A 19,203-nucleotide genomic window follows, 5' to 3' on the forward strand; every position below is an offset into this window, starting at 1 on the left:
GTACACAGAGACAACTATTTCCTCCCCCGCCCAATGCTCCATTTTTTAAAAAGCGACATGGTGTTTTTAGATATGGTAGGGATGATAAAGTATTTTGATTCTGAAATTATGATATTTCCATTGCAACAACAAATTGGATTAATGGTGTAACAAGAATTGTTTAGGTCACTCAAGTCTTTAACCCTCACTTTCTTAACCAGGGGTGCACAACGTTACCCCAGGGGCCCATGGGCCTCATTACCAAAATTAGCCTAGTCTGATCATCATTGTCAGTCTTGCTTTAATTAGAAAAAAAGTTCAAATTTATTGGTTTTACTGCATCAGCATGCACATATCTTTCACATAAAATGCAAAAAAAACGAAAGTCAAAGCGGTTTGTGAACTGCAGAACAGTCTAAAATATGTGAAAGTTAATAAAACCACTCAATTTCAGTCCCCCCAAACTTCAACTTTCCACAACTCAAAAAGTTCTCAACTTTAGGCTGTAAAACTTTACCAGTTAGTCTCAATTCACCATAGCAGCAATTAGACCTTCCAATTTTGTTTAAAAGATTTGTAACAACGGAGATCCAGGGTGTGGGCCTTATTACTGGCCGGGCCTTATTAGCTGCAGATGCCTTACATTTTGGAGAACACACATACGTGTCGAAGACGTTTGGGTTCATTTTAATTATGTTACGTTTTTTGTGTGTAATAAAGTATGTTAAACCCGTTAAGGGAACGTTCAAATATTACGTAACGCCTTCGAGGGGGAGGGGGGGGTTTATGTAAAGCGTTACGTTAGCGTCACATCGGGGGGGAGGGGGTTCAAGCAAAACGTTACGTAACGCTTTCGAGTACGAAATGGTAGTTTTTTGTGCTGAATTCGTAGTGAAAAAGCGTTACATGGGGGAGGGGGGGATTGAAAAAAGCGTTACGTTGGCGTTACATGGGGGAGGGGGGGGGTCAAAAATTCGGAAAAAAAGCGTTACGTAATATTTGAACGTTCCCTAAGGTTACTATGTTTTATTTCTCTATGCTTTATAGTGCTGTACAAAATATGGCGATGAACACACAAATAAAAAAGAAACAATACACACACAGTTACAATACAACCTGGGATAAATAATCTGCAGCATTATGCCTATACAGTAGGCTGTGCGCATATGTAACAGCCGCAGCACCAATATGCAAATATAATACTGGCAGCAACAATGCACAGCTAATTACCTCAAAGTTTCAATACCAGGAGTACCGGTACTGGTATATACTCATATTTAACAGTTAGCGAAGTTATCCGGGAGTAACAGCCTGCAGTATTATGTGCATACACAACAGTTGCACCACCAATATACAAATATAATAGGCCTACTGGTATCAAACAACAACAAGGTTCCTTCAACTGTCAATATATAGGTGACTACTATTGTATTACACTTGAAATTTTTTCCTAAAAAGGTTAATAATACGATCATTGAAAGCAATGAATTCTTGGCAAATTGAGGTGAGATCAACCTGATCGATCAAGTTTTTGTTAATGTGTTCAACTGTTCATCCTATGGTTCAAGTGCTCTTCGGTTGATTTCCATTTTAAGTAATTTTTCACCAGTCTGTGGTACGAAAAATACCTTTTTGCAGTAGCATTAAACATAGGGATTTCCAGGTAAAACTGTATCAGTTTTGATAGATTTACGTAAATGTTTTATCTATTTTAACAGCTTGAGTTCGTTTTCGAGAGAATTAACATCAAAGTCAGGCAAGACACAACAATACCACAGGGTTGAGCATTAAAACAGTATATATTTTTTACATATTTACAAAATAGTTTAACATTCAAACAATATCCCCATCTAGCTTGGTTTAAGTGCCTTCTTTAAGAGACAAAGTTGCAGCTAAAATTACTTTCTCTATAGGCCTATCACAATAAAACTGCAGGTTATCTTGGTCAAACCTTTCGCTACTTTTTCAAAAATATTTGGCTTTCAAAAGTGGGTGGGCCAGGCCCACCCAGAAAATAAAGTAGGTGGGCCCAGGCCCACGAGGCCCACGTGGTTCCTCCATCCCTGCTTTGTGGGCCAACAAAGATACCTTGTTTCGTTTTTTCTTCGCTTATTTTGGGAAACTTGTTGCAGAGAAATGCGAATTAATTGGAATTGGTTTTCTCCAGTTGTTTAACGAAATTCTTCATTAAGCCCAATTTTATATGAAATCCCGTATGAAGTGGTGGCAATTATGCATCGTTTGGATGTATAAGTCTCTTGCTGGCCAGTCTCTTCTGACATACTGTTCTGCAGAGATGTACGCATACGCCGCAAATTCTACGCCGCATATTGGGCCTTGCTTCAAGACATAGGCGTAGCCAGGGGGGGGCGAAAGGGGCCATGGCCCCCCCCCAAATTTTCGAAGTTTGGATTCAGAAGTTGAGCCCTTTGTTGAAAATATAATAAAATTTGCAGAAATTTATAACGTTTTCCAAGACATCTGGCTATTAACACCCCAAGGACTTGTTTTAGACACACAGAAAGACACCAATAAACTTTGCAAATCGTAAATCACGCAAAATTTTCTGGATTTAAGTTTCTTTTAACTAATTTGTGGAAGCAATTTCAGAATGGCTTACTCTGTTGGGTTTTTCTGTAGCTGAGTTTTTGGTGTTCTCTAGTTTTAGCCGCAGATTTTGACCGTTCGTGTGTAAGAGCTACCTTTAATAAGTTAATAGCTGTTTATCTGCTAATAAATTTCATACAAATATTACCCTAAAAGTGTTTCCAGAAAGCGCTATAATCCATTTATTTAAGTGTAATTTTGCAAAAATTTTCCGGGGGAGCATGCCCCCGGACCCCCCTAGAATACGCGTGCCTTCGGCACGCTCTAACCCCCACCAGTTTCATTGTTTCCCCTTGCTCAAGCCACCAGGATACGCCACTGCACATCAGGTGGCGATGTCTTAAATCAAACACTTTGTCGTTCTCTTCAATTTATCAAATATTTGGCCCCCCCCAAATTTTTTTCCTGGCTACGCCACTGCTTCAAGATCAAGCGGCGCTGGTTCCACTCTCGGGGTGTGCGCTTGAGCAACGCACGTTAAGGACTGCTTGATTCAGCGGCATCTAATGGATGGAATAATTCAAAAATAAGTGGAAAATTCACTCTGTCAATCTCGATGACCGGGCCTGCGTCAGGCGTCGTCAGCAAATTCCTGCGTCGTCAGCAAATTCCATCAATCAAATCTCACTGTGCAACAAAGTAGCCGCAGTGTGTTGACGCTGTTTTCAGTGGCTGTGGATCTGGTAACACTGACCGAAACTGACTTTTATAAACTTTTATTTTTAGTTCAACAAAATTAGAAACGTGAAGACGAAGAATTTTCTTATAATTTGTCGGTTTCGCATAGCCTGGCTAATCTAGTGTGTATGTCGGCAAGGCTTGATTTTCTCAAAAAAGTATGGTCCAATTGGAAGATGATGAATTAATAGATATTACAGTATCAAATTCGGACACCACAACTGCACCAAAAAATGATAATTGGTTTATTAATTTTCGTCATTCTTTGCACCGGTTAATCCTTAGTTCTGAATCAAGCCAAGTCTCAAGTAATGAATTTGAAGAAAGGTATTGTATCGTGCCAGATATTATTATGTATTTGTATCCATAGGCATAGAGTTTTAGAAATTACTCTTGGGTGCATTTGGTTGGTTGGTATTGAATCTTTATCCTCGGACTGACAACGCCTTGATCGGTTATTCCTGGTAATACTTGTAGAGGCTCTTCTTGACGCATGGCCGGTTATCGAGATTGTCAGAGTGAAGTTTCTGATTGTTGTTGAAGTGTTGTTGTCGAGGAATTGTTCCATTCACTAGGTGACGCTGAATGGAGAGCAGTCCTGAAATGCGTATCAGAATATTAGAATGTCACACGCATAAACATCAGATGACAACCAAAGAAAGAACTGAAAACGGCAAAACAAACTACCGTACCGTAACATACAACAATTCAACCACAAAACGTATTTTTTCGAACTGGTGTATTCGCAATAAATTCTGCAATCAGCTTTTTCTTTGTATATATATATAGTACGTTAAGCACACACACATGGTTTAGCTGGTTTAGGTCATTGTTGAGTTGTTGACCTTACAAACCATATTATACAAATTGTATTTCACTAATAAGTCTATATTCATACATAACACAGCATGCAAACCAAACAGATCTTACACTTCAACAATAAGTGGAAACTTTGCTATGTCAATCTGGGTAAATAGGTCTGCGTCAATAGTTCAAAGCCTCTACAATTATGCGAAACTGCCAGGATTAACCTCTCGAAGTTTCCTCAATCCAAGTGATAAAGTTCCCACTACCAATCAAATAGGTCTAGTTAACTAAGCTACGGTACCGTCTGCCGTACTTTACCTATTCAGTATCTATGTTTTAGCACTAAATTGGATCTGCGGATGAGACACTCACTTTCCAATGATATGATCTTAGTTTGACTCCCAGCTCAAGTGGATTGTTGTTCTAAAGCAACACTCTACTCTACATGCTACCGGTACCATTATGGTAGCACTACAGGTTACAGTATGATACATAGCCACTGAGATTAATAACTTAGTTTTATGCAATAGATTGAGTTTCGCTAAATTAGCAGCATGACTGTTGCTTACTACAGCAAACTCGCAGCATCAGGCTAAAACAGGTCATTGATATCTACATTAGTCTTAGTCATATGTAAGTAACTTAGTCTTAGTCATATGTTATTTATTCATAAGACCTTCTATTGTCAGTTTGCAGTGAATATCACTGAATAGCTTAGACCAGTGGTTTTCAACCAGGGTTCCGCGGAACCCTAAGGTTCCGCCAGTAAGTCTAGGGGTTCCGCAAGTTTACATTCAAATCCGAGAGTTTATTTTATTATTATATGCATATTGTTGAAATATAATCAAATATTGATTAGGTTTGCCACTATTAATAAATTTGCTGCACGTATAAATTTGCTGCACTTTAACACGTTCGCTGCGATTCCGAATTTTTGTTGTTTCCTTGTGGTGTGAATAGTGAATACCTTTAACTTTCTGCTTTCCCGCCAACTTTCGTCGACATGTTTTCTTGCTTCAAGGAGTTCTTTCAGACAGTTTAATCGTTTGTACACAGGTGGGTCAAATCGCCGTGAATGTGTTAGAAATCATTTTGTTTTGCCAGTATTAGGTTTTTCCAGAATGGCCCGTTTCGGTGAGTTCGATTCGGTGAGTCCAATTCGGTGAGTCCGATTCTCTATTCGATGATTTTTTGAATTTTTTTTTTAAATTGTTGAGTACCGTAGCCTAATTATCATTGCCGTTTAAGGGTTAGAGGTTAGGGGTCGGGAGTTAGGAACTCACCGAATCGGACTCACCGAATTGGACTTACCGAATCGGACTCACCGAATAGTAGCAGACCCAGGTTTTTCACAGTTTGTATATTTTTATTGTACATAAATAAACCTGAACATGAGTATTTACAGTGGCGTAGCTAGGGGGGCGGGGGGCGGCACATCTGGGGGCGGCATTTTCAGACTACGATTTTTTATTATAATCTGATAAAAAAAAACACATTTTTTTTTCACATGCTTTTTCTTGAAGGGGCGGCAAAACCTGAATCCGCCCCGGGCGGCACATTCCCTAGCTATGCCACTGGTATTTTAATTTAATTTTATTAATCAAATGATGTTTTTTGCATAAGGCAATTAAATTATTGAACAGGGGTTCCTCGAGCTTTTGGAATGTTTCATTGGATTCCGCTCCACCAACAAGGTTGAAAACCACTGGCCTAGACATTATATCTAGATTCTAGAATCTTGATATGCAGTTACAATTTATCTGAGTTATTTATTAGATTATCTGAGGTACTATTAGAGTTATTTATCTTGAGAACAATTTATCATCTTCATCTACATTGTTTATATGTACTCTGTCAATTTTGATAACTGGGCCTGCTCCAGTGGTTCAAAACCTCTATAAGTATATGAGACTGCCAGAATTAAGCTCTCAACAAAAGTCCGAGAATAAAAATTCAGTCAATCATAATTATTTTGATAATCAAACCACCAATAGGCTTATAATTTTATGTTATTTAATGCACTTCAGTATGTTAAACTTATTCATTTCTCAAAGCATTGTTTTCTCTGGTCCAGTCAAAATATGCTCATACTGCCTTGCAGAGTCGTAGTCAGCAAAAAGTTTAGTAGAGAGAAGCAAATAAGTATTATCGTGTTGCACTTGTGAGTGACCCAGGCAATGAGTTGGCAAAAGCGGAGGAGAAAATTTTAAACAAAATACCTTAGAATTGCTTATTCTAATAGTACTTTCAGCCTAAACTCATAGTAAAACTCCATCAAGTGATGTTGTAACAGAAGATAAAATGTTTATTTATAATATTGCCCCCCTCTAACTATGCCCCTGCTGTCTTGACTTGACAGTTCTGACAGAACACAGCTTCATCATCCATATTCGTTAAACTATTACAAAACTGCATTTCGTCCTTTATTTATTGTAGAAAATGCGCAAGATTGTACTTTTCATATCTGTACTATTGCATGAAATGGTCAATTTACAAATAGATAAGGTTCAGGAATATTACCGTAATCTTTTATTTTATACTTGAAATCAGTATTTGATGTATACATATATATTTAGCTGCAATTCACCATCAACTTGCACCAGGCATGCTGTGAATAAGGATACTCGAATGCGCAATGAAGTTCGTTATTTTTTTATGAATCCCTGCCAAAAATATAAAACAAGAAGGAGGAAACCATTCAAGCTTGGGATACAGATATTTAAAATTGCTGTAGTTACTCTTCAGGTTCTGTATATTATTTGTTTTTACTTGTCTTGTAATGTTTTTTCTTATGCACTGTAATTTTCTAATAAACAATGATACATTATAATAATATATGCTATGCCAAAACAAGAAAACCTTATTTAGTTAACTCAATTAAACTACCAGCACGAGTAGTTACGTAAACAGTTTTTGTTTTTTGTATTGGGGACACAGTAGGGTTACACAAAACATACCGTAATTGTAGACTATGCATTACAGCACATTCACTTAAAAGCATAGTGTTACTAGTCTTTGTTAAGTTCGGCAAATTTCAGTTTTATAATAAAAAAGTATGATATTGACATATTTCATGTTGTTGTGATTGATTTAATAAGTTTTATTTGATCATCATTTTTTACTTTCCTATTTCAAGTGTCATTTCTTAATTTTTAGTTGATCATTTTTGGGCAAAAGAATCAAGATTTGGTCAGTTTTATGAACGACACCCAGGATGTTTTCAAAGTTTATTTGTTGGGCAATCAATCACATTTCTATACAAAAGAGGATGTTAATAATGAAGTAAATTCTATACGACAGCAGGTAGTAAACAGAACGGTAGAGATAGCCTACCAGCTTATCAATGCAGTGCTACTGTCAACGGTAATTTCATTGCAAATGTTCGAACTGTGGCCTACAGTTTAAAACTAAACAAGTGACTTCAAATCTTTTGTGAAGTTTACACACTATATAATTATATATGATATACAATTTTTTTTCTATTTGTATTAAATGATTTTGTGTATTGCAGTACGCACAATTTGAAGAGGTGTTGCTTGGAAATTATGGCTTTGGATTAGTTAATGCTCCTGATAGATGCAACATGTCAGCAATATCTTCGACTGTTAGTCATGAGAACTATCAACACCCTATTTTGATGTGTATTGAAGAATATCTTCATTTTAAAGCAAATATAGATGACAATGTTTTTGATTTAGACGTCAAAGATAAGAATACGTGAGTTGCTGTTGTAGCTTATGTCATGAATGGACTTACGTTTGTTGTACTTACAACAACTGCTAGCTTTAGTGATGCGTCATTTATGTTTCATGATAAATGGTGCATCTTGGAAGATAGCAACAGACACATTCTGCTTGAAGAAGTTGGAAGTGTAGCTGTGTCACTTTTATAGTTGACCAACTTTCGTCACTACATGAACTTGGTTTTGTTGGTTTTTTTGACATATGCCACAGTTACCCATAGGGAAGAGGCATTGGCGTAATTTTTTTTAAAAATTTGACGAAATTAGGGGTGCTCTAAGTTATCTTATGAAAATTGTCAATATAGGCTAATCAATTGAAAACCTGACCGATGGAAAATGTTAAAACAAATGACTCCATCTAATAGTAAATTCAACCATGTTTACTGTTTAGCCTACAGGCCTCGAAATCTGTACTTTTTTCCGGCGATCAAGCATGTCCTGCCGGACTGGCCCTTTCAGCGGACATTTAATATCTCAACCGGACATATTTTTTGCATACGTAGATTTTGCACAAAATTACACTACAGTATTGTGTAGTCGTGTTTGTAGAAGATTTTCTACAACAGAATAACTCTGCAATGGTTGATGGCTTAATTAACCGACCCTGAAGTATACTGGAGCAGATTGCTTGCAAATAAATCAGTGCGTTAATGACAGTCGTGTAATGACGCAATAAACACAATTGAAAACAACAATCCAAATTTCCTTATTACAAAAGCAACTACGATCACTTATTCCGTGGTTTTCGCGTTATAAAATCGTTGTGCCAAGCGATTACTGCTGGCGCGAAGTCGTAAATCTCCAGCTCAGGGCCGTCCAGACAAATGCGCAATAGTGTTAGCCCTCAATGGTGTTAGTGTTAAATTTCTATCAGTATCAGCGTGAATAAGGTCGCCACATTCGCCTGAGCACGTGCGGAACCCAGCTGAGACTTGCTTCTCTGTGACGTTTCTTTTTAACAAACGATCAATGTAACGCAATAATCCTAATTGTTAAAATTAGAATACATATCCTGCCGGAAATTTCAGACAACTTTATTTCAAGGCAACATTGCAAGCGTTGAAATGATGTAAAAATGGCTACTTTTGCCATCAGCTCGTTAACAACGCTAGTCTAATGTGATCTTTAAAGCAATTGCCTGTACTATTAATTGCTTCAGCTCCGTATTTGTTCGCGTTAAACAAACAATTGTAACAATTCAAATTTAAAATATATTTTTGCTGCATTAGCTCTATTTTTGTCAAGAATTTTGCGGCAGTCCTTTACGACCGACCAATGAGTCGGCTTCGGCAGACATTCAAGGTCATTCCGGAGGTCATGTCCGCCATGACCGCCGGAATTTCGAGGCCTGCAGCCTACGTCATGAAACGTCGAATCAACATAAAAGAAGATAACTTTGTCATATGTGTAATCGAATAGACTGCAGCGGTATGTCAAACGATCAGATAGAAATGAAAACAAGTATTACATGCAAGGCGAAAGTGATCTTACATTGAATATTGAAATATATTCGACTTTAATTTGTTCACGTCTGCCTTATAATGCGGCTTGCTATAAATTAATCACATCCAAATTTGTTTCTGCGGGTCGTTGTCTTGGAAACAAACTCCGTGACAAGTTCTTCCATGTTTAATTTCTCCGCCAATTCGTGATGACTACCTATAACGGCCAAATTGTTCAGTCGTTGTTGCGTTTGAGTGCTGCGAAGGTAGGTCTTCAAGCGTCGTAATAACGAAAAGGAACGTTCGGCTTCACAGGAAGAAGTCGGCATAACAATGTAAGTTACCAAAGCTGCATATATATTTGGCATTATATCGACCATTGACGGCTGTGCAATGAATTTCTGACGTAGCGTGTTCACTGTCACAACATCACCGTCACGTTTGCAACAAGCGAACCACTGTTTGCGTTCACGCAGCAAATCCTTGCGTTCCCAGTCACCATCATAAAATTTGGTTACTTTCGTAACATCGGCTTCTTTCATTGTGGGATTCTCTAGCAGCTCTCGTAGCAAATCTGCCATTCGGTATGATAAAGAAGGGAAACGGCTAACGATTGCATCTGACGCCGTTTGCAGAATGTTTTTGTAGACGTTTGAGTAGAAAACAGCAATTTCGTCTTCTGAAACGGTGAAGTTCTTGCGAGACTGCCGGGGAATTTTGGGGAGATCTAACCTCAAGTCACAAGCATATGATTTGCATTCTTCGTAAAATGATGTAGCATTATCTGCAGAAGAGCTATCGGCAGTCAGAGTCTCTACAAGCGATTCCATCCAACCGCTAACATCACCAGCTACTACGTTCCTACCTTGACAAGATTTGTGAACTGGGTGAATAGTTTGGAAGAGATGTTGTAGCGAGCGAAGTCCAAAGTAGTTGCCAAATCTTTCCAAGCTTAGCAAGTGGCCAACAGCTCGACCGCGAATGCTCCCAGACTGTGACATGTCATTCCCAATTTCTTCTAAAAACTCCAGAATAGAGGGATATTGGCTCAAAAAGCAGTTCAAGGCGTCCAATCTTAACACCCATCTTGTATCGCTGAGTGGTTTGATTTGACTCATCTTGCTTATATTAGGATCGGAGTTTGTCGCCAATATTCCCTTGAAAATACTCCAACGTTTTGGTGAATCTCGTATAAAATTTATAACTGCGTTCAGGAGTGTCATCGCTTGACTGGCAATGATGTTGTTATGACAGGCATCCTGTACAGCTAAATTTAATTGATGGCCACTACAGTGAAAATACAAGGCCTTATGATTTTTATCGGCAATGCGTTTTTGAAGACCGGTTACCTTCCCTGCCATATTGCTCCCTCCGTCGTACCCTTGTCCTCTCAATTGATTGAAGTTGAGGTTATACCGCAAAAGAACATCATTGATGATTCTATAGAGGGATTCCGCATCTGTTTTCGGTGTTTCGTAAAAACCTACGAAAACTTCATCACTTTCTAAAGAGCTTGTGCAGTAACGGAAACATATACTTAATTGTTCTTTGTTGGAAATGTCCGATGTTTCATCGGCTATAATGGAAAATACGTACGGTACTTATCAATATTGTAAAACTTATTGACTCCCAGAGATTGACTTCGGATGTTAAAGATCACTTGACGGATAATTTTGTCCCCGATAATTTTGATTATTTCGTTTTGAATTTTTGGTGAAAGGTATTTATCACAAGCATCTGATGATAGGTAAGACATTACTTCATTGTTATAAATCCCAAGGAGTTTCAGGAGATTCCAGATGTTGGATGAAATCTTTTCATCGCCATGTCCCCGTAATGGTGTACATGATTTTCCACAGAAAAGAATAGCATTAAAAATAGCTGATAATGCAACCCTGTTTTTGCGTTGCTCTTCTTGGGTGCGACTGCAAATTCGTGCACGGTTGTGTGAATCACTGAGGCTGATCTGTACAAAACAATAATATTTAATAGTAGCCTACAGTTAATTTTCAAGCTTATTTTTTATATGTTGCGCTGATATTCATCTTGACGAGGCCTCTCCGCATATTGATTACAAAACTTCATCACTTGAGCGTCTTTTAACTGTATTAATATGCCTGGTGGGCCACCAGGCTACTACCACAATACCGTACGACATTACTACTACTATACCACTCTACTACTACCACCACCAGTGGTGGCAATTATCACTTATGCCAACTTACGTTTAGAACATTTGTTGATTGTTGATGTAAATCTGAATTTTTGTGCTTCTCTAGAGAGGAGGTTCCTTTGCGAAAAGTTTTCCATGCTGAACGTCTCAATATCCATGGCGTTGATGTGCCGACATTGACACGTTTATTCGCAGTGGCCCAGTAACAGAAGGAACAGTAGCAGCTTCCATCATCGTTTAGTCTTAACCAGTTATATTGAGAAAACCATTCTTTTTGCGCGGATCGATCTCCGTTGTCGTTTCTTGGCATAACTTCCGGAAATTTTGTGAGAGGAGAAATATCGGGCAAACTATGCGTATCTACTTCCGTTTGATTTTCGCAACTGTCAGCTGATGAACCTGGGTTACTACTTGTACTTGCTGCTTCATTAGCGCTTGGGCGAGGCCGCTTGGGCGCAAAAAAACCTGCAATGCTTGTCTGATTTGTTTTTTTCATCTTAATAACACTTGGTATCTGAAATACAATCTCTGATTCTTGATGCAACTGATTTGGATTACAACTAGCTTGAAATGAGATTTTATTCGACTCTGACTCCTTTATCGTTGAACTTTCTTTCATTAACTATCTGTTGCGTCACAAATGAACCCCTGCCGCTTCGCCGTTACATATTGCATCGACGGGAAACCAATCGATTTCCAACCGGAGCCAGACAAATTGTTTTCTCTCGAACGGCACTTCTTGACGCAGTGCGCGTGTTTGTGCTTAATTGTTACAATCATGTCTGCCTTTGATATGTGTGGCGCTGCGTGCCACCCACAAATGTAAAACACTGAAAATATTGCGCTTTGGTAAAACGACTTTCAAGAAAGAAAAAAAAACGTTATTTAGCAATGCAAATTTCCATTTGAATCGGTGTATTTTGTATGCAAACCAGGGCCCAGGGGTGCTCTCGCATTTATATTGTTACCTCAGATTTTCATTTTGGGGTGCTCAAGCACCCTTCGCACCCCCGAAATTACGCCTATGGGAAGAGGGGTCTGCTACTATTCGGTGAGTTCGATTCGGTGAGTTCCTAACCTCTAACCCCTAATCCTAAAACGGCAATGATAATTAGGCTACGGTACCCAATAATTTAAAAAAAAAATTGAAAAAAATCCTCAGTTAAGGGATCGGACTCACCGAATCGGACTCACCGAAACGGGCCATTCCGAGGGAATTGTTACTAATGTAATGATTGTTTTGAATGCTTCCCATATTTTGAAGTCAGTAGTTGGAAATTAGATTCTCGATCTAAGGTGATTAAAAAAAAGAATACAGTGGCATGATTATTTTCTTGTTGTACAAGGTATGGTAGCTTATGAATTAACACTACCGTCCTTGCATTATCAATATTTTTAGGTCATGCTATTGTGTGAAGCCTTGGACTAAAAATGAGAACATGTCTTCGCTTTATCGAGATTTTATCCCACTCAATAATGGTTCATTGCTTCAAATAGAGTTTTCAAGGTTTGTTGAAGTTTTGCTGCATAATTTCTTTGACATCAATGTTGATCACTCAGTGGGTGTTCATAAATCCTTATCTTTAAAACGTTTGCATTAAGTTTTATCTTAACTAATAAGTTTTATCTTAACTTACTTTTTGTAGCATGTTAAACTGTAGATTCGAAAAGTCGAGTGTTTTTAGTGGCAATTTCTGTGGGCTGACTAACCAAATTAGCTCGGCCAGTAAATCAAAACATCGAATTGCTAATTACTGCTTCTTGTTAGACTGAACACGCTTCAGATGTATCTTGGCATACGAACTGTCCGAATGATGTCGTCTCACAGCTTCCATTCAGCGGATTTATACAACATCACTGTCACAGTTGAGTAGGCCTATTGACTATTGAGTAATCATTGTGTTGTGAGAACGATCAATTTGCTAAGTTTGTACGTTTAGTGTGTGATATTTTCTAGTAGCCTACGTGTTTCGTCTATTTTATAGGATCCCAAGATTTCCTTATGTCGAAGCTTAATTTCCCGAATTATTGTACGGCAGTTTGCAATCGCTTGATGAAAGCAATCATACAGATGATATACTTTTACAATATTGTTTGCAAAACAGGACTTAACGTTACCTTTGTCTTCAGACATGTTTCAATTTCCAACTCTAAACATATTTTAAGAAGTTTTCTTTCCTGTGTTTGCAAAGTTGTAGTTCTGATGTCGCAGTTTGCGTTTCCAAGTCGAGACGTTGGCTGGCCTGTTGATTAGGAGTTTACGATATTGATGGCTATTTTTAGGAACGATGTAGAGTGGTTTAGGTTGCATTTTAGTCCCAGACCAAAATGAAATTATCTCTGTTTTCTTTGCTATTATGTTATACTAAAAAAATCGTTAAAGTAACTTTGTTTGTTGGTCGCCGAGGAAAGATCTTACCTTGGCACAAACTGTATCTTTTTGGCTATTATGAACCGTTGGAATACCAGGCCAGCTCACTGACCAAGTTCTAGAACGGGAAGTGAACAAACTTATTTACGAATCTTTTTGTTTGTACTTCGCACTGGTTGTTGCAACATCAATTTTTATACAGTATACGTGCTCTTTAGAATGACGTTTGTATTTTCAACCTGGTATTATCATGTGATAGGCTACTATAAACAAATCATGGCACATTTGCACAGACAAATTTACAGGTCTACTGAGGGTTTCTGTTTACACTGCTATGCTTTATGATGATAAAGGCTTTCGGTTTCGCGGCTTCCCATTCGCCACTTTCTAGGCACTTCTTTTTTTACATAGATTTAACTAACATCTGCACTTTGTAGACGTTCAAGATATGTAAGAAGAACAGGTTTGCCGATTTGATTAGCAATTGTATGTAACGTAAAATCCATCAATCTATTTCTATATTATATATATAATCTCGAAGCAGTTGCTGCTGCATGGATTTACAGTACGATATTTGCCACTGAAACCGATTGCCACTATTATTTGCATTATCTATGAAAAAATGTTCCATGGGCAGAATAATGAGCATGATTCATCAGTGCTTCAATTTAATATTTCTGACCTGTTTTAGATTAAGTTTGACAACTCGGCGCACAGCGGCAAAATTCTACAAAGCATGGACTTGAAGTTCTCACTCACCCCGCCTCCGTACGAGGGAAACTTGAATACGAAGCCTGTTGTTGTGTTGATGCTTATTCTTGATCTTATCATTATTTTGACGTGCTTTGTATCCGCATTACTTTGCGTTAGATCGTTGTGCAGAGGGTGGCATCTTGGAAAGGTGAGCTTGATTTAATACTTGTTGTTTTTCCCTTTCATGCGAGTTGTCTTGTGTTGAAAGGCCAAATATTTGCTATGTATGTACAGTTGTACACTGTACACTTGTACAGTATACTGCTATTTTGAAATTTTTTATTAAATTTCCAGAATTAACGATTGTCAAGTCCAACTCAAATAGTTCTGTTTTTGTTGTTACCAAACAATTTTATTTATTTGTGTCTGATGTTTTTTCATGTTTATTGTTTATGTTTTAGTCTTTCCAAAAGTATTATTGGCGACGTAAGAGAAAGGAATTGGTGTGGACTCAAAAGCTTGAATTTTTCAATGGCTGGCATTTCCTCATTATCGTCAGCGACCTGCTCACTATTCTTGGTTCTGTGACAAAAATTGTTATTGAAATGGAGGTAGGCTATCACTTTTGAGTCAATTTGTAATAGTTCGATATGAAATTATGCGTATGTTCGTTTCATTGTTCGCACATCGGCAGTTGCTTTCAGTTAATGATTTATTAAAAACTTATAAACTGACAATCGATTGTGCCCTTCTTACGTTTTGACATTGGTGCCATGATGCAGTGTTCCATATAAAAGTTATTACTGATACAAGATAGTTCGAATTCGCTATTTGGTTGACAAGACTTCTTGTCTACTATTTGCCATGTATCCTGTAAATTTGTTTAAAATATTTTTATCGTCAGTGGAAGGGTGTGATAAACTACGACCAATGCAGTTTGTTCCTCGGGGTTGGGTGTTTATGCGTTTGGATTGGCGTTTTGAGATATGTCGGCTTCTTCCATCAGTATAATGTAAGTTGAAACACGTAGTTAATAGTTATCCTTTTTATATAATATCCATTCTGTGATGGCTTATTAACTACACACGTACTGTGACCTGTAATACACGTACTGCACTTTTAAACTGTTGGTGCACATTTTTAATCATTAAGGTTTTGTTATGTTTTTCTATTCTTCACCAGTGCTGGTTGATTTGGGTGAAGTTGTTTCATGCCACTTGGTCCATTCTTTTTTTAATTTTGCGCGCTGATGACTATTTATTTATTGCAGATTCTGGTTCTTACGATGAAGAAATCTCTCCCTCATGTGCTCAGGTTTATGGTTTGTGCATCCCTTCTGTATCTAGGCTTTATGTTCTGTGGTTGGGTGGTGTTGGGACCTTATCATCACAAATTCAGAAAGTAAGTTGCTTCACATTGAAACGCACGACCATGTCAGCCAAAACTCCCGGATGTTGCAATTTCAGCTTTGGTTGCAATTTAACACTATGTTTCTTTGTTATCTGGTTCTTAGCTCAAACTAGTAGTTTTGTAGTGTTCTTTTGTTCTAAAGAAAATCCGATTGACAAAACCAAAACCTTTGTGACATTGTTCATTGTTTATTGTTCACTTGGTAGCCCGGTTGTTACGTCAGAAGCTTTATTTTCTCTCATCAACGGTGACGACATGTACATGACGTTTGAAGAAATGAATAAAAAAAGCAGTCTTGCTTGGGTCTTTTCACAGGTCAGGCCTTCTTTCATGTATCTATTATTGAATACCGGTACGTCGAGTTTAACAAATGATTGCCCTCCTTTGAACGAAAACATTTCATTTGTTGTACGTTTTTGATGAATGCAAAATAGCAGTACCGTTTTCTACTAGGCTTGTTTTCTTACTGTTGTATTGACATTATTTGGTATAAGCTTCCTCCTTCTTTATTTTAGATCTACTTGTACATCTTCATAGCTCTGTTTATTTACATGGTTCTCAGTCTCTTCCTAGCTGTTATACTCGAAACTTATGAAACGATAAAGGTATGTAAATTGACAAAATTACATCGTAAGTATATCGTGTAATTCCAATGGTAATGTAAATGAAGGTTTATTTGTTAAATACTACTTTATTGGTGTCATTGTTCCAATCAATTCAATGCATCAAGACAAATCAGCTGCAAAGATACGTTTCTTAGATGTTCTTTTATGTAGGAATGGCAAAAGAACGACTTTCCGCCTCAAACTGAAATCCAGAGGTTCATAGCTGAGCATACGGAAGAGGATGAACGCCATCAATATGAGCTCTCTAGCGACATTTATTGTTGCTATTGCCTTTATCATGGGGATGACCCTGAGTGAGTAGTGTTATAAATTATGATAATTTTGTTTATCGTAGGTCTCTAAAGTATATGATGAAGTTTAAAGTGATGAAACTTTTCTAACACTTAACTTTTATGTAGCACTTAACTCAATGTCACATGCTTTCATGATAAACAACTCTGTGTGTTTTCCAACTCTACTCTGATCACATCGCAAACATTATGCATACTACCCCTTCCACCAGTTCAAACGGTGAGGGGTTAAAATATTTCTTGAATACATGACCGACCGAAGTTTTGCTCATTAGGGCAAATTGAAAGGATACATCCAAATTTTCCTGAAACAGATACTGTATAACAAAAACAGTGCAGTTAGTTGTGTAGGAATGAAAACTACACCTGCTGACAAGGCTGAAATCAATGCAAACATTGCTTGACCTTTGAGGAGAACAGTTTGTCATTGTTTTGTCACAATGTAATCGATCTCTTCATTTGTGTCTACTTTTTGTTTTGCACTGTGGTCCAAACGAAGGGTGTGCTGTGCTTTCATTTCACTCAATGGCTTTCAAGTATTTTCAGTTGCGCCTCTATACGGCTGCATTGACACTGTCTGCTTTGTAAAGCGCTGAGGAGCAACGCGTTCTGCGGTGGATACAGCGCTATATAAAAACAAGCATTATTATTGTTTAACAAAAGGCAATATTTATGCTGGAGTTGGTAATGAATCGACTGAATTCAGCAGCATCTACCTTAGCACAAACATATTACCTTTAATTAGTCTTCCAAGGATGCTAAATCATTGAACTCGGTTTGTTTATTTTCAGTTTTGATGATTCAAGTGACGTGGAAGCAGTTGTTAATACGTAACAACCACAGGCAAGTGATGTTCACTGGAAAGTCCCATACTGTTGATTTACTTTTTGTTTGCATTGGCTTGCCAACACACTTCTTCATCGCCATGTTATGGCATATTTTTCTTACTCTTAATATTTTTTGATTATTGCCAAACATCTGATGGCATGAGAAAGGACTATGATGACATTTTTGACAATGGACAAAGCTTCAACACAGTGTGATTTAATAAGATATGTAGTTTGAATTTGCTTTTTAAATTAAAACTAACCTTCATCCTTAGCCATTTTGAATTTATTAACCTTCGTAGTAAAATAAGTGCAATTTACTGTACACTATCTCAAATACCGCCTTAAAGAAAAGGTGGTTTGAATTTATTGTGAATTTACCGTTTTCTACTGTATTTCATATCGCTGTCCTTTATTTTTGATATCGTTATGCGACAAATGTCTGAATATTGAGTCTCGATCAATCGCCAAACTCTTCAGTATTGTTGTTGGTAACCTTTTCCACTTGCCTTAGTCAATCGATTGTGTAACTTTATATCCATTGCACACCCAGCGGAGGCCAACTTAAATAAACTCGCTCATGTTCAATTGCTTTTATTAATTCAACATCAACTGAAGTTAGGTCTTCACACTAATTTTTGTGTCGGAAAGTGCTACCAATATGAAGGACTTTGTTAACATTATAGTTTAAGCTAGCCGTTGTCATATTCCTTATTAAACACTCGTCATTGTAATTCAGTTTTGCGATTGGTCGCTCACTTCTGTGCCTAGGAAATTTTGTCGATGCTATAATGTAATTCCGATGAGGTGGATAACTGTGTTTTGTTTATGGCGTTCAACCAAGAGCAAAATAACACCAATGAACCTCAACAATTTTCTTTTCTGAACATGACTTGCTTACAACGTAGTCTAGCTTCAAATGCAAACTTATTACAACTTCGTTCTTAAGTTTTGGGTTGAATTACGACTACGATTATATGATTGGCATGATCTACGTTGAAATTGGCCTGTTTGTAAAGCTATTTTTTGTGATTGGCTATTGAAATCGAGCTAAAAAAAATTCAGTTTTTAATTTCGTTGAAAAATTCATTCAATAAAAAAAATTTAATTTCGTTGAAAAAGTATCTTTTTTTACAAGTTGTTTTGCTTATTGCGTCACATATTACTTTAGTAAATAAACAATATACATTAATGCAGCTTGCATCAAATTCCCATTTTTGGTGTTTTTTTTTGCAAATTTTGTATATAACGATTTTCTCCACTACAAGCGCAGAAACGCTATCCGGCTCAAGGGATATCGTAGCTCAGTCATTATGTCAATACTGAAGCGTTGTAGAACGTACATACCTTTAAATAAGTTTCAGCTGAGAAAAGCTTCGTTTGCCCCAGATAGTAGAAACGTCAGTAGAATTCGCAGAACAACTAATGCATTTGCCGGTGTAGCAGTTCAGAAGTGACCAGGGTTGCCAAATATTTCTTTTTTTTTAAATAATCAAATTTCTAACCGCTCAAACGTCACAGTGATAATTTTAAGCATAGGGGATGGGTGGGCGATCGT

General features: G+C 37.5%; 1 protein-coding gene across 1 annotated transcript; it reads left to right on the forward strand.

The window, feature by feature from the left end:
• The first annotated feature begins 3,342 nt into the window (after positions 1-3,342).
• LOC145770374 (mucolipin-3-like) lies at positions 3,343-18,832 on the forward strand. The gene is made up of 14 exons (XM_082582005.1): positions 3,343-3,591; positions 6,648-6,816; positions 7,228-7,374; positions 7,583-7,788; positions 12,828-12,935; positions 13,197-13,293; positions 14,491-14,700; positions 14,954-15,103; positions 15,397-15,504; positions 15,763-15,893; positions 16,109-16,217; positions 16,418-16,507; positions 16,679-16,821; positions 17,610-18,832. Exons 1-14 carry the CDS (start codon positions 3,425-3,427, stop codon positions 17,650-17,652), a joined length of 1,878 nt encoding a protein of 625 aa, XP_082438131.1. The 5' UTR covers positions 3,343-3,424; the 3' UTR covers positions 17,653-18,832.
• Positions 18,833-19,203: the final 371 nt, after the last annotated feature.

This window comes from Aplidium turbinatum, chromosome 1, assembly GCF_918807975.1.
Source record: "Aplidium turbinatum chromosome 1, kaAplTurb1.1, whole genome shotgun sequence".
NCBI classification, from domain to species: Eukaryota; Metazoa; Chordata; class Ascidiacea; order Aplousobranchia; family Polyclinidae; genus Aplidium; species Aplidium turbinatum.

Coding starts and splice junctions, on each gene's coding strand:
- LOC145770374 (XM_082582005.1), top strand. CDS start 3,425: ATGGTCCAATTGGAAGATGATGAATTAATAGATATTACAGTATCAAAT. Junction 3,592..6,647: donor AGTAATGAATTTGAAGAAAG/GTATTGTATCGT, acceptor ATATATATTTAG/CTGCAATTCACCATCAACTT. Junction 7,789..12,827: donor GACGTCAAAGATAAGAATAC/GTGAGTTGCTGT, acceptor CAATATTTTTAG/GTCATGCTATTGTGTGAAGC.